This window comes from Phoenix dactylifera, chromosome 8, assembly GCF_051530095.1.
Source record: "Phoenix dactylifera cultivar Ajwa chromosome 8, Ajwa_hap1_PhDact_Kaust_v1.1, whole genome shotgun sequence".
Taxonomy (NCBI): Eukaryota; Viridiplantae; Streptophyta; class Magnoliopsida; order Arecales; family Arecaceae; genus Phoenix; species Phoenix dactylifera.
In genome coordinates, this window is record NC_143197.1 from 19,707,625 (window position 1) to 19,722,500 (window position 14,876).

At 40.3% G+C, this 14,876-nt stretch overlaps 1 protein-coding gene across 1 annotated transcript in view; it reads right to left on the reverse strand.

Moving 5' to 3' along the window:
• Window positions 1-9,001: 9,001 nt before the first annotated feature.
• The window catches only part of LOC103724330 (cytokinin dehydrogenase 3-like), a 6,298-nt gene continuing 423 nt past the window's right edge, over window positions 9,002-14,876 (reverse strand). Inside the window, exons 1-5 of the mRNA XM_039124039.3 lie at window positions 13,200-14,876; window positions 12,998-13,125; window positions 12,717-12,902; window positions 12,207-12,475; window positions 9,002-9,862 (exon numbers count right to left, since the gene is read on the reverse strand). The exon at window positions 13,200-14,876 is cut by the window's right edge and continues 423 nt beyond it. Of these exons, the coding sequence (XP_038979967.3) occupies window positions 9,385-9,862; window positions 12,207-12,475; window positions 12,717-12,902; window positions 12,998-13,125; window positions 13,200-13,785 (1,647 nt within the window). The 5' untranslated portion in view covers window positions 13,786-14,876 and the 3' untranslated portion in view covers window positions 9,002-9,384. The remainder of the gene's footprint in view (window positions 9,863-12,206; window positions 12,476-12,716; window positions 12,903-12,997; window positions 13,126-13,199) is intronic.

Consider the following 14,876-nt stretch of genomic DNA (forward strand, 5'->3'; position numbering starts at 1 on the left):
ATTCCTTATTTTTATCCATCCTTCCTAAAATATTTAAATCAAATAGTGGACAAAGGCTATACTTCCAACCCCATCCATCCTCTCTCTCATGAACCTAACCAAACACAAGGTTAAAATGGTGCCATATAGGTTTATAGGCCTGGGTGGGTCTTTCATCCAATAATTTAAGCTTTTTAGGCTATGAATCCATGACAACATGATTCTGTCCTATTTTTACGTGAATAGGCTCCCTTTTTCACAAGACTTCCACACATGCATTGCATTCGCCTAAATACTAATATAAATTAGCATCCTTTAGTCGTGCCCTCTTTATGTCTTTCAAGTGGTGTCTCCATTCTTTATACCAAAGCCATACTCGCAACCACCTTATTTTAATTTGGCCATCTGACTAACATTAAAAAAAAAAAAAAAGTTTAGAGAATTAAAACCTATCTTCCTTAGCATCATGTCCATCCTACTCCATGTTAACATTACCCTTTGACCTACAAGTTAGTAACTGTTTGACCAGTCGACATTATAAGAGGAAGGAGAAGGGTGAGACAAGAAAGTGAATCGCAAATCCTCCCTCTTCTTCCCTCTGAGAATTTCATAGGTTTACAACCACCCACAAAATGAACATTATTCTTGGTTATGTAGTTGTATATGTCGCACTTATTCAATGCAACATACAAAAAACATAATTTGTCACAATAAATTGATATCTATCTTATAACAGAAAAATACCCACTTTTTTTAATCCAATATTAACATTATAAACCATCTTCTGTATCACTTTTAATTTTATTAGGAAATAAAGCAGCTGTAATATACTTCTGTTTGAACGTAAGGGTTTTGTACCATTGTAGAATCTACTATTAATATTTGCATTTGAGAAAATCCCTGTCAATAAATTTATAAACATATAGCAGCAGCATTGCAAGAAATGTTATCAAATGAGCTATTACTATGGGATACAAGAACATTGCCGGTTCCAAGATTGCTAAGAACTTCAATTCTTCCATTTATATAAGGCTATTGGATCAAGTAGACATCAAAAAATTCCTTGAAAACAATGAGAAACTGCAGGCTTCATGATTCGAGGCCCGAACTTCAGGATTGTTGTTGCTGGTGGGTGCCAGATTTTTGGCATCTCTGTTCCTGGGATGGAGCTGAGGGCTATTTGGGCAGGTTTGTGTTAAGCCTAGCGTGTTCTGCGGGCTAATGCAGTCCTATTCAAGGGTGACTTGGCTACGATGGTCAGCTGGATCCAAAGATGCACCGGCGCTATTGCCACCTATTACTCCGGTATATCCGGGCTATGGTAGGTGGAGACGTTGCTTTCCAGGCCAAGCATGTCTTTAAAGAGACCAACGGAGCTATAGATTGGATGGCCTTGCATATGACTGACCGCTCTAGAGGAGTCCTCTGGATTGGTGAGAGGGAGCTGTCTAGAGCGCTCCGAGTCTTGTTATCTTTTAACTTTTTTAGATGTATTTATATTTGAAATGTATAAGCCATCCGTTGTAGCAACAAAAAAAAAAGAAAAAAAAAAAGAAACATGCAGTTTTGCAATTTCATAGCATGACAGGTCCCTAGATCCATAAGTTGGATACGCGGCCGGCTCACACTTCAAACTACCCCTAAACTATTGAAAATTTTTAAATTTAGAACTCCCCATTTCCCTGCTCCCTCATAACTTGATTTCCCTGAACAGGCCTGCAATTTTAGGCTTGGGTGCTCGTTTGATGACAGGCCCTTTTCTCCCAATCTCCCTTGGATTCTTTCAAAAAGTCCAAACACTGGAGGTGCCATGCATCATTGCTCTTCAACCTGAAACCTTAGCCCTAGACATTATAGACAGATATATTGCAGCAAATCTTATGGGGACATTGGGATGGGGATAATTGTCCTACCAAATTGACATGGATAGGGACTGCTAAGCTTCTTTCCCTGTTAACACATCTCTTTTTTATCGCAGACAGATGGATGGACCATATAAGATCATGTGGTAGGTCTACCTTCATGGTGTGTTTGTTGGTGCAGCATGTGATGGAGACAAGCAAACCATGAGCACAAGCTCATACAATAATGTCAGAGATGTTACCTCCTCCAAGCAACCGAGTTGAATTGTTCAAAAGCTTCAAATGCAAGTCTGATGGGAGGCCAATCAAAAGTATGCATGCAAAGCACTCTTTTAATTGACGCAATTGTCAAATCCTAGGCTGCATGGAAAGCTTGTCATGTATGCATAAAGCATGCAGCTTAATGCAAACCTTAGGTTTTGATTGTAAAGTCGTCAATTCATGAAAATTTAAGAAGTTATGCGAAGTTCATTTGAAGGGTAAGCATCTGGATCTATGATAAGAGAAGTATCTTGACATTTCCATACATACAGAGCTTTGAACTGTTGGGGTCACAACTAATAAATTTGCTGTGGCTGATGACTGCACTGAAATAGAAACTGGTGTGGTCCTAACTCTGGCTTTCTTGAAGGCCTCTAGATACTTGAGTCTTCTGGCTACAGGGCAAGCATGCAATGGATTCTTCAAGATGCATCGAGAGCCAACTCCCCTCTACTGCTTGTTGCCAAGAAAAAATAACATTAATTGCAGAAGGACAACATAATGTCCACATACCTGTTCTCTAAGAAAAAAAAAAGTCACTACACTCATTACAAGAAAATCAAGCATTCCCGCCGACACTTTTTAGCATATATACCAAAACTTATTCGCATCGGCAGTTTTATTCCTAATGCTTTCTAAAGCACTGCAAAAGCGTCAGCAATGTGGGCGTCGAAATTTAACTGGCGAACGCTTTTTGAAGACGCCGCTAAATGCCGATGCTTATTAGTGTCGTTAATTATGGGCTTCAGGCGATGCTTAACAAAAAGCGTCGGCATAGCTCTTAATATTCCGACGCTTTTTAGTATCGTCGGCAAATTTTGGCGTGCGAACCAAATAACTGATGTTTCTATCTAGTGTCGGCACATCAAAGTTGACAATTTCCATTTTTCCTGTAATGACTATTGATACCTTGCAAAAGATTTAGGAATAACTTAACGGAATGTTTTTTTAGACATTTCTACGCAATCAATTCTGACGGAGATCCCTCTAGCAAAAGAACTCGACCACAAATAGCGTTTCGAACCGATTATAGCTGCTTGTAGAAATGGCTTATGATCGGCTCAATTAGAGCTCGAATCAAATACACATAAAACAAGCTTGATCTTGGTTCTTAGGCTCCATATTAATTTCAGGCCTGAGCTTGCCCCACGCACTGTCACCACTGCCATCACTGTCTGTCAATCGTTCTCCATTCCTTGCATAAAAAGTCAGGGGACATCTTGTAACAGGGAAAGAGGTTTCCTCAGTAATCTGCATGCACAATCAAGCATAGTGACAGCAACTATCTTATTACTTACACTTCCTGCACTAATGACTTCTCAAGTACCACCTCCATCTTCTAGTTGCTAGATTATTAATTTGTCTCAGAAATGGAACCAACAACCAACTTGGATATGAATCAATCTAGGCCATCTATTTCATGGAACATTAATTTGGATCCTAGTTCGCCATCATAGTCCGAACCGGGCAGTACGGATTGTATCATATCAGTTCGGTACCGGTACATAGTATGGGAGGTATACCGACATTTGATATGCTAAAAATATTTCGTACCATACCGTACCGACGCTGTGCTAGCACGGCACCGATACGAAATCCGGTATCGAGATGACGAATTTTGATTTGGATAGATAGCTAGAGAATAAAAAGTACATTGATCGGCAATTGAAGGCTGATTTATCAAGGAAGAGAACAAGGAAGCAAGGAAGGAGGAACCTTCAGTGGTGGATTTTAGGGGGCTGGTGAGAGATCCAACGATATCATTGCACAGACTTTTGGCTTGTTTAGACAAATGATATAGTTTACTAAATACAAAATCTTGTCATGACCTAACCTTATGAACGCCACCCTAAAGCTCATCCAGCTCAAGTGAAAAAACAATACCATTGAATGATGTTTTAATATCAGTTATGATAATTAATTTGTTGTGTTGTTTTCTATACCAGGTTGAACCAAGACATCTTTTCATTTGGGCCAATGATACAAGGCCGAATAACCTTAGACTAGCTCACGACAACGTATCATGCCGGGTATAATAGCTGGCATTAAAACACTAAAATAAAAAACTAAAATAATATGTTCCTTCCGGGCTATCTATGTTTAACGGAAGGCGGCAAATAGTAGCCGACTGGGTGGCCTCCTTTGCAGCTCATCACTAAGAACCAAGCGGATACTTCTTATTCTTTCCGCCAACTTCTTTTTCCTAATTTTATTGGCTGCATGTGTGAGGAGCCATTGGAGAAAAAGAAATAAAATAAAATAAAATAATGGTGATGTATAGATTAATGATATTTCATATTAATATTAATATTTTAACTAAAATACTGCTCCTAAGATATAACACACCAATTGAAAAAAGTAATAGGAAAACACGTTACTCATTAGATAATTGACACGATATAAATTGAATTTTCAAGGTAGTAGCCTGGTGGTAAGGGGGCGATAATTCCGCCCAAGTTGCCCGGGTTCGAAACGCGCGGACGTCGATTAAATTAGGGGACCGGATGCCCCACGCTCGGCTGGCTTGTTGGCGGTTATGCTTTCCTTTCACTTGTACCAAGGTGGCGCTGGGGTGACGTACCCACACGTGAGGCGGTGAACCCAGTGGGGTGAGCCCTCGGGTCGGGGAAGGCACGCGAAACCTGCGATCTGTATCGAACATTCTCTAGTGGAAGGGGGGCCCAGTAATGGGGCTGCTACGTGGGTGGGCTGGTCCCTCCCCCTCCCCTCCTATTTTTCACCAAAAAAAAAAAGATGATGAAACGACGTCTGGGGTATGCAAAACAGCACTTTTTTTATGTAATATTACACCATGAGTGCCTGATACCAGTTCATGCTGCTGTTTCAAGTTAGAAAAATCCTGCCCATCAGCTACTAAGATCATACTAAATTATCCGTCTCCTAACTAGGCATCCAATGAGAGAAAATATCATACAAAATGAAAATCTCACAATTCCAAAACTTGAAAACCAAGACACTGATAACCGGCAGAACATAATCAAGCAAATAAAACTTTCCAATAATAAATGACTCTAAGATGAAGAACAGTCTGCTCAAAAGCCCACTGGCTCTCCCGCTGGACCCTCTTCTTGTTGGAGTCTTTTTGATATTGGAAAATTTCAAGGATTCTTCAAGTTTCAACATGTCAGTCACAGTCTTACGTGCCAAATCTAGCAGACCTTTAATATTTAGGTATTTTGCTGCTTGACAAGAAAGAAGAATACTCTATTTAGAAAAACTATTTTCTGCGCAGAGTCGCAGACTATAGAGGGAGAAATTATATCCTACAACATGTGCACCACATGGCCGTACACCATGTCAATCACCTTGTCTCCTTTCTATGGGCTCCGTTCATCATGAGCTTATCTCAGTAATTGACCCATAGGAGACGAGGTGCTTGGCATGGTGCATGCGGTGTAAGATATAAGTTACCGTATAGAATGTTTTGAAGTCAGAGTATTTACCACTAATCCAAGGATAAAATCTACATAAATTATGGAACAATTCAAAATACAGAGCTGGTCAGTTAAAATAGAAAGAAAGATAGGAAAAACATTTGAACATACAAGATATAAAACAAATCTTCCCAAAATTTGGTAAGGATATATGAAGACAACTGTTCATAGAGATATGCCTAATAATTTACTTACTTAACCACACAATCTAAAATTTCTGCATATCTTATGGACACAACTTCCCAAATTTATGAGGATATAATCGAGCAGATCAAACAATTTACACCTAACCAAGTATGGGTACAATTATATTCTCATTTTGACTGATAATAAATACCATAATTCATCTAGAGTTAAATCAATCTCACAACTTCAAAAGATCAATATTTACTTGTCAATGTCAAGATTGGAGTATCAACTCTGCTTTTCATATATTTCCATTTTTGCATGCATCTCTCTATGTTTGTGAGCGCACATGCATGCACACTCCCATGTGTCTGCCTCTCCCATGCACAAATAAAGCTCTCAACCAAATGAAACAAAATTTGAGTCATTCTTCAACATTCAAATTACTATTTGCATCTTCAACAGTCCCACTAGAAGACATAATGCATAACAATTGCATTCAAATTACAAAAATAAAATATATGATAACCAAAAATATATTTATTAATATACATAATAGTACAATAGTGCAAGAATTTTTAACAAACATCATTTGTTGCCCAGCTATGCAGCCCAAGAGGGAGATGAATTGGGCTTTTCAAAAAGTTAAATATAGTGCAGCCAAATAAAAACTTAATAAGTGAATATTAGGTGATCTTGAATATGGGTATACAAGATCACCCCAACGAGGTGATTTTGGGATAAATTTAAGACAATCTTGCCCCTCAATCCAACAGTTAAGCATTGGCCAAATCTCCATGCATCGGATGCGAGAGACTTTTTATGAATCCATAAACAAAAATTTAATATTTAAAAAAAAAATTGATTTGTGTATTAGCACTGCATATATGTTTATTTCCTGCAAATTATTATCAGTTTGATTGCCTGATTTGTATAGCTAAAGTGATCATTGCTTATTGGGTTGTCTAGCTCATTATACGATTTCTTCTTTTTTTTTCAGATTTAGAGAGCTAGAATGATAGGAGTTTTTCAATATGGAAGCACGACTAGCTGAACTTTGACATAGATTATCTTAGATTATAGTTTATTTAAATTGATGTACTATACTAGAATATTATTAGAATCGTGAGACATTTAAATGTTGAGCTAGTCATTGAAATAAAACTTATATATTATTATTTAAATTATTTCACTGCATATTTATGATATCCTATTGAGATGCTTTGTATGCTTGTTGAGAGGGTTCCCTATTAGTATGTGGCGGTTGACACGGCCTTCGATTCGTGAAATCCGATAGGAGGCAGGGCAGATCCAGTGATTACTTGCTGATTTACGCCCCGTTCGATGCGATGTTCGCAGCGGAATTCGAACGGGACATCGTTCATCGCACGAACGCGCCTCGTATCGTAGAATTCAAAAATTATTCTGGATCCAAATTCAGAAGATCTTTGAATTCATTAGGGAGGGGAGATTAGGATCTGAAGAAGGTTGGTTAAGATTCATGAAATTGAAACTGAAATCAGAAGAAATTAATTTGAAGATCTTATCTTCAAAAATTCTGCAGGTGAAGAACACCGCAGCCTGATGATCTATCTAGATTCCTGTTTGAGCCACACAATTGTCCGGCCTCTACAGGTATCCACATGAGGATCTAATCATCTGAGATAGGGTCATACCAGAGTGCTAGCTCCTTGCAAAGACCTCTCATGACTATCATATAGATTAGAAGATAAAAATCTGCAACATACCTCCTTAAAAAAGAACCCTTTCTTCTTCAACGTTGCTTGCGATGGAGGAAGAGGAAGGAGGAACCTTGCACGTGGATCTTCCTTGCCTTGCTACCGTGGAAGAAGAGGAGGATAAAGACCCCTTGCTGCCGTGGAGAAGGAGGAAGAAAGAAGAGGAGGCGTGGAGAGGAAGAGGAGAGAATTAATTCATAACTTCTTCCTTGCTACCCTTTTATAGATTGGGTTTAGGGCTCCTCCTAATCTTATTAGGAGTATAGGACTATAACCCACCCTTGGATTAATGCCAAGTGTCCAATTTTTGTGCTTATAGATGTATGACATGTGTCTATTTAATCAATTGATTAATTTCCTAATCACATTAGGATTCATAATCTCATTAAGAGAATCAATTGATTTGGGAGCATGCTTTCTATGACGCCATGTGGACTTTAAAGTCCGCATAGTGTGAACACGACTTAAGTCATATTCATCCTATGACGACATGTGGTTTTTAAAATCCGCACAAACCTTGGTTTTTAATCAAATTGACCCATTTGATTTGGCTCATTAAATCAGCCCAATTGCAATCCAATTGCAATCAATTCCACTTAATTCTTCTTTCATTAACTCACTAACACTTAGTGGGTTAATTCAATCACCAATCATATTGATGATTGATTTCTATTATGATTCGAAATCATAATTATGATAGTCTGACTAATTAAATCCTCTATGTGTGTGACCCCGTAGGTTCTATTCTGACTGGTAGTGAGACATATTGAGATCTCCATCTCAATATCACTGAAACTCCTTTCAGTGGACTGAAACGATTTCAATTCTACTCTTAGAGTTCACTGATCACCAAGTGAATGCCTTCGAGTCTCACAATCCACTAGTGACACCTAGCAGTATATGGTGGCAACCCAGCAGAATGGAATATTTGAACCTCTTGATGCAGTTATCGTATGATACAATTCTTATCATGGATCTCGACGTGACGGAGGTTATGGATATCTCGTCAAACCCCATCGTCTGTCATATGTCAAATTTATACGACTTTCAGTTCAAGATATGGAAAACTCTTTTTCCAAAATACCTGGCCAGGAATTTATCGAACTCAGTCTCATAAATTACATAGGATCACTCTTAATCTATCAAGGTTAATAGATCCCATCTAGATACAACCCTATTCCAAAATGAACCTACTGCAGCCAATTCGTACTACAAGGATCCGAATGACAAGGGCCCAAGTTCACATGCTCGTCAAACTACAGCACTTCACAGTGAATAGCAGAGGCATCGCAGGTCAAAGGACCAGTCATACAACTGCAGCATAAGTAGTCACTGACGAGTGGATAGACATCCATGTGACTACTATCTTTGGTCACGCTCAGTATCTTGTTCTCTAACAAGTACTTGCATAATCACTCCAGTGTCTCTACACCGTGGACTCGAGACTCGTCCATCTGACTAAGTGATCTGTGCACTAATCTCAGCAGATCGATCACCGTTCCTTGTGATGGATCCATCGATTAGGAGCATTTAGAAATTAATCCCTAATGACACATGCCTCAAATTCTCAACTCCTTGAAAATATATGTCATCAACTATTAATTTCTTGGACGATTCATGGACACATACAAACATGAATGAAAAATAAATTGCCCAATCTTATTTATTAATAAGTGTCAAATTACAAATTTATGCCCCAGATTACAAATATGCGTCAACCACGTTGGCTTCTAGGACATACTTCTAACATTACTATACTAGCAAAAACACATATTCCCTTCACGTATTTCATGAAGGAAAAGGAAGCAAATTAAGTGATACCTTTCATAACTGGACAAATTCAGTGATACTGTTATCAGATGTATTGAGCATGGATGTTCATTTCCATGCAATATTGAACGACACTTCTTGTGACAAACGCGTAGGAGTATCATCTCGCAGAGTAGGAGCTCGGAAGAGGGCCTAACCCTCCAAAGGCTTCCTCTGAAAAATCCTCTGACCAGGAGCCAAAATATTCAGAGGATCAAATCTGGACTTTAGCTCCTCAAACCTCCCCCATTTCTCACCAAAATGGAGCCTCCACCCATTCTGATCCTTGTAGTATGGCAGGTACTGCTTTGCTCCCATTCCACCTTCATCACCAGCCTCTGTCCTCACCTCCATGCGCATCGACTCAGTCTTCTGAATAATCTCAGCTCTCGGATGACTCATGGGTGTCTTTGTTTTTCTAGCCGTCGCATCTACCGTTGCCGTTGCCTTGTTTGTAGTTGGTTCTGCAGTTGCAACCTCAATGATCTTCTGGTTCTGGTTGAGGAATGATTCAAGACAAGGAGAGCCAGGAGTACAAGATGGAGGTGAAGATCGGAGCACGCTCACCGCGTAAAAAACGTTCTCCTCTGAGTTAGCTTGTGGTAGCACAGCTGACATGTTCTGATTCCATCTGAAAGGTGAATTATTAGTATTTCCGTGATATTTTGGCCATTGGCCTTCTGTGCATGAGTGGTGTCTGCATGGTGTTCAGACGTTCAAGATCAAGTGCATATTATTAGGTTTAAGAATTCATGAACACACTTGGTTCCGTTATTGGTCTATTTAGTGAACTGCTTGTAGTGAAACGAGTATAAGGTTCCCTTATTTTTTTTTAGCTGATATGGCACAATCTTTTAATGATCAAGGATTTATTTGAAAGAAAAATCATGGAAATATTATCTAGCACACGATTTCGTGATCTGATCTGGGTGCTTGTTTACAACAAAATTATAAACTCCATAATTTGCCAACTATAGTGGATAGTCATTAACAATATATCAATCAATGTTTAGTTAATAATGCATATAGGATATAATTGATCATTTGTCACTTGTACAAGAGATAACATGTGGGGACTCTATTGCTGGAGTTAATTAAGGAAGTTATTTAGATAAGGGAATTCATTCAGTTAATCCAGAACAAAGAAAATATGACAACTAAATTAACCAATAACCAGCTCAGTTATTCCTTGTCTTCCCTAGTAAATTGCATGGTTTCTTGCCTATGCCCACATTTCTCAATCTTGCTGATAATCAAGTAGATATAATAGAGATGTTCAACTTTCATATACAAACGTGCACAAAAGTTGTGAGATCCAATAGTCCCACATCGGAAAGACTCGTTCCAGAGCCTGGGCATATGAGGCTGGTGTCTTCTAATCCTGGAGACGCGTTTTGGGTGGAAAACAAAACCGGGGAGGGGTAAAGGACGCTTGCGTGAAGCTCCGGAATCAGACAATATCTGGCGGGGGAGCTCCGTGTTTCCCCCCTCATGTGGCCCCCACGTGGGCACTAGGTGCCTTACGTGCTCCGCGGAAGCGGGGGCGTGACATTTGGTATCAGAGTCGAGGACGGCTCTTGTCCAATGGTGGGAAGGGTGTGAGACCCAATAGTCCCACATCGGAAAGACTCGTTCCAGAGCCTGGGCATATGAGGCGGGTGTCTCCTAATCCTGCAGACGCATTTTGGGTGGAAAACAAAATCGGGGAGGGGTGAAGGACGCTTGCGTGAAGCTCCGGAACCGGACAATATCTGGCAGGGAGCCCCATGTTTCCCCCCTCATGTGGCCCCCACGTGGGCACTAGGTGCCTTACGTGCTCCGCGGAAGCAGGGGCGTAACATTTGGGTGTGAGGCCCAATAGTCCCACATCGGAAAGACTCGTTCTAGAGCCTGGGCATATGAGGCGGGTGTCTCCTAATCTTGTAGACGCGTTTTGGGTAGAAAACAAAATCAGGGAGGGGTGAAGGATGCTTGTGTGAAGCCCCGGAACCGGATAATATCTGGCAGGGGAGCCTCGTATTCCCCCCTCATGTGGCCCCCACGTGGGCACTGGGTGCCGCACGTGCTCCGCGGAGGCGGGGGCATCACATTTGGTATCAGAGCCGAGGACGGCTCTTGTCTGATGGTGGGAAGGGTGTGAGGCCCAATAGTCCCACATCAGAAAGACTCGTTCTAGAGCCTGGGCATATGAGGCGGGTGTCTCCTAATCCTGCAGACGCATTTTGGATGGAAAACAAAACCGGGGAGGGGTGAAGGACGCTTGCGTGAAGCTCCGGAACCGGACAATATCTGGCAGGGGAGCCCCGTGTTCCCCCCTCATGTGGCCCCCACGTGGGCACTGGGTGCCGCACGTGCTCCGCGGATGTGGGGGCGTAACAGGAGTGATGTGCATGCATATGTGAATGCAATTAAATAGTTTTCAGACTAATAAAACAAAAGCAAGCTCATAGTGCAAAACAATTCAAGGTGGCAAAATATTGATAATATATCTGTGAGGACCCGTGCGGGCGTGTGTTTAGTCCCATATCGGTTATTCGCTGGGTAGATCTTGGGTACTTATACAGGATCAAGGAACCCAAATAATAACTTTCGGCTAGCCATTTTGGATAAGTTCCTGGGTTGTTACAAATGGTATCAGAGCCAGGTTCCAGCCCATAACCTATGTGGACTAGAGGACACTGCAGCACGGATCCATTGGGGCTGACCACGGGCCAATCATGGTGTTTGTGATTAGATTTGAACCCTTAGCCTGATGAGGACGTCAGGGCTTGAACAGGAGGAGTATGTGAGGACCCATGCGGGTGTGTGTTTAGTCCCACATCGGTTATTCGCTGGGTAGATCTTGGGTACTTATACAGGATCAAGAAACCCAAATAATAACTTCCGGCTAGTCATTTTGGGTAAGGTCCTGGGTTGTTACAAGATTTGTGCGCGTGTGTGTGTGTGTGTGAGAGAGAGAGAGAGAGAGAGAGTACTTGTCTTTCAGAGTTGGATATATGATTATAGGGCCAGCAATTGGAGTATTAGCTTCCAATGTGGTTCGAAGGAGGAGGTCTTTGAACCTCCCTATTTGATTCCTTGGCACGAATAAGGTCAGCCATGGGTGAGGAACCTCCCACAAACCTTTTTTCCTGAGGCTTTCCTCCTCTGCTTTTACCCGGTTGAGGAAGTCAAAATACGAGACATCCGTGATATTTGGCATCGACATCGAGGAATTCAATTGTGACAGTACTCGATCCAAAGTCTTAAGAAATAATAATAAAAGAAAAAGAAACATAATCAGTCACGAAATGCCCAAGTGAAACATTTCTTCAAGCAATGAAAGTTGATAAAGATCATAAAAGTCATGCAGTCAGACTTTGAATATTGGAACTTTAGAATTATTTAACAACATTTGATGTGATTCAACTGTGGAACGTAGTTGGTTAGCTAGAATGCAAGGTCAAAAACAAGAAGTTGAAGGCAAAGTTAGGCATGTCAAGTACCTTTTGAGCATCACCCTCATCATTATAATAAATAGCAAACTCTAACGTGTAGTACACATTTGATGGGCTATTATCTTTGAACGTAATGAATCCCTCAAGGTAGTTCACATCTCCCAATTTGATTAGCTGCTCTTCATCTGCTGTGAATTGGTTGAAATCATCATATGGTACCCTGGCCCATTTAACCTTCATATTTGACAGGTAATGCAGGATTGTGTTTCAGGTGCAAATTGCTCAACCAAATAACACAGGAAAAAAACAAAAACAACAACAACACATACTCTTCGAGGAGCAGGTTCTAATACAATCCTTGCTTTGGTTATGATCCCAAACTGCCCTAGTCCTCCCAAGACGCCATAGAAGAGGTCTGAATTCTCCATCTCAGAGCATGTAACTATATCTCCTTTACCTGAAATAGTAAACAAATTTTCAATGGTGAGAATGTAACCACTTTTTGTGCATTATATAAATCCATTAAATTACCTGTGACAACATCCACTTCCATAACATTGGCTATTTGAGGCCCATGCTTGTATGCTTGCCCACTAATACCAGCATTTGAGAGTGTTCCGCCAACAGTTAGATACAAGTAGTCGGTCCATGATCTCGGGGTGAGACCATGTTTCATGGTCTCCTTTAGCACTTCAATCCACAGAGCTCCCCCTCCAGCATCAACGTAGAAGGTGCTGTTTTTGCTTGCGACCAATTGTGCTTCGCCAATCTGAATGTAGGGAGTCAGGCTTCGCATGCCGATAACGATGCCGTTGAGGGCTTGTGCTTGGCCATAGGTTGAATGGCCTACACCTCTTGCAGCTACTGTTACATTGTTGCGGTTTGCAGAAGAGGAGATGGACTTCAGGAGTTGGGAGATGTCTTGTGGGCTTTGGGGCTGGAATGCTTCATTTGGGTAGTTGTAGATGATCCTGCCAAAGTCCGTTGTTAGGTTGGCATGGGGAGAAAGGGTTGGATTGGTGGGTGATAGACACCAACTGAAGGATGAAGCATGGAAGAGAACAAAACTATGAAGTAGGAGAGCTTTGAGTTGCAAGGAATGGAGAAGGCAAGACATGATGTTGGTGGTGATGTTGGATTGAGAGGATGGATACAGGTATATATATTGGTTTTATAGTGCTTGAGAGGGAAAACAAATTGGAGTTAAGAGAAAGAAGGCAAGGGCTTGACTTGGTATGTTTGGTTGGCGGTATTAGTACTGGCTTAAAAACGGCGGGACGCAATAGTTGCCATACTAAGAAAACCTCTTAGAATTCTAATTTTTGGTCGATAGTTGTCCAATGATATACCGTTAAAGCGGCCTTCTGAATTGAACTAATTATGGACATTGCACATATTTTGATTCCAATTATAAACTGGAAGGTTGTGACTCCAGCAATAGTTGGTAGCTGTGTTTAAGGACGAAAGAAAATTTACATAAAAAAAGAAAGAAAATTGAATAAGATTCTATGGTTACATGCAAAGCCAGACGATTTTATAATCATATACAATCTTTTTTATTATAGTATATACAATATTGGATATCACAGCTGTCACATATTGCATGCATAATCTTGGTATGATATCATAACTGTCACATATTGCATTCATAATCTTGATATTATATCTTAGTACAATCTCCAAAAATCATAGGATCTGATTATCATAATCAAAATTAATATTTATATAAAATCATAAGATTTTGCTATTGCATTATACTATATTTGATCCCTAGTATCTTTTTCATAATCATGAGATTTTATTGTTATATTCTACTATATTTAGGGTGCCAACTTATATATAAAGCACATCAGTTCTATGAACAGGATAAGTAATTTAAATTAGATGTCCAATACAAATTTTTCATAGTATGAGAGCGGATTTTTTCTTGATCAGTCAACCCTTCTTTTTTGTTCTCCTATCATTCTATTGGTGTTTGTTTTTCTTGGTTCTCTATTCTCCATTTGATAATCATGGTCTTTTCTATTGTTATTTCCAATCCTAGTGCTGATATAACGCTACCATTCTTTCTCCACCACGCAGATAACCCAAGCATGGTCCTGGTTTCTCAAGTCCTCATCGGTGATAATTATTCTCTATGGAGGTAAGCCATTAAGACTGCTCTCTTAGTCAAAAATAAAATTGGCTTTATTGATGGCTTGCTTGAGG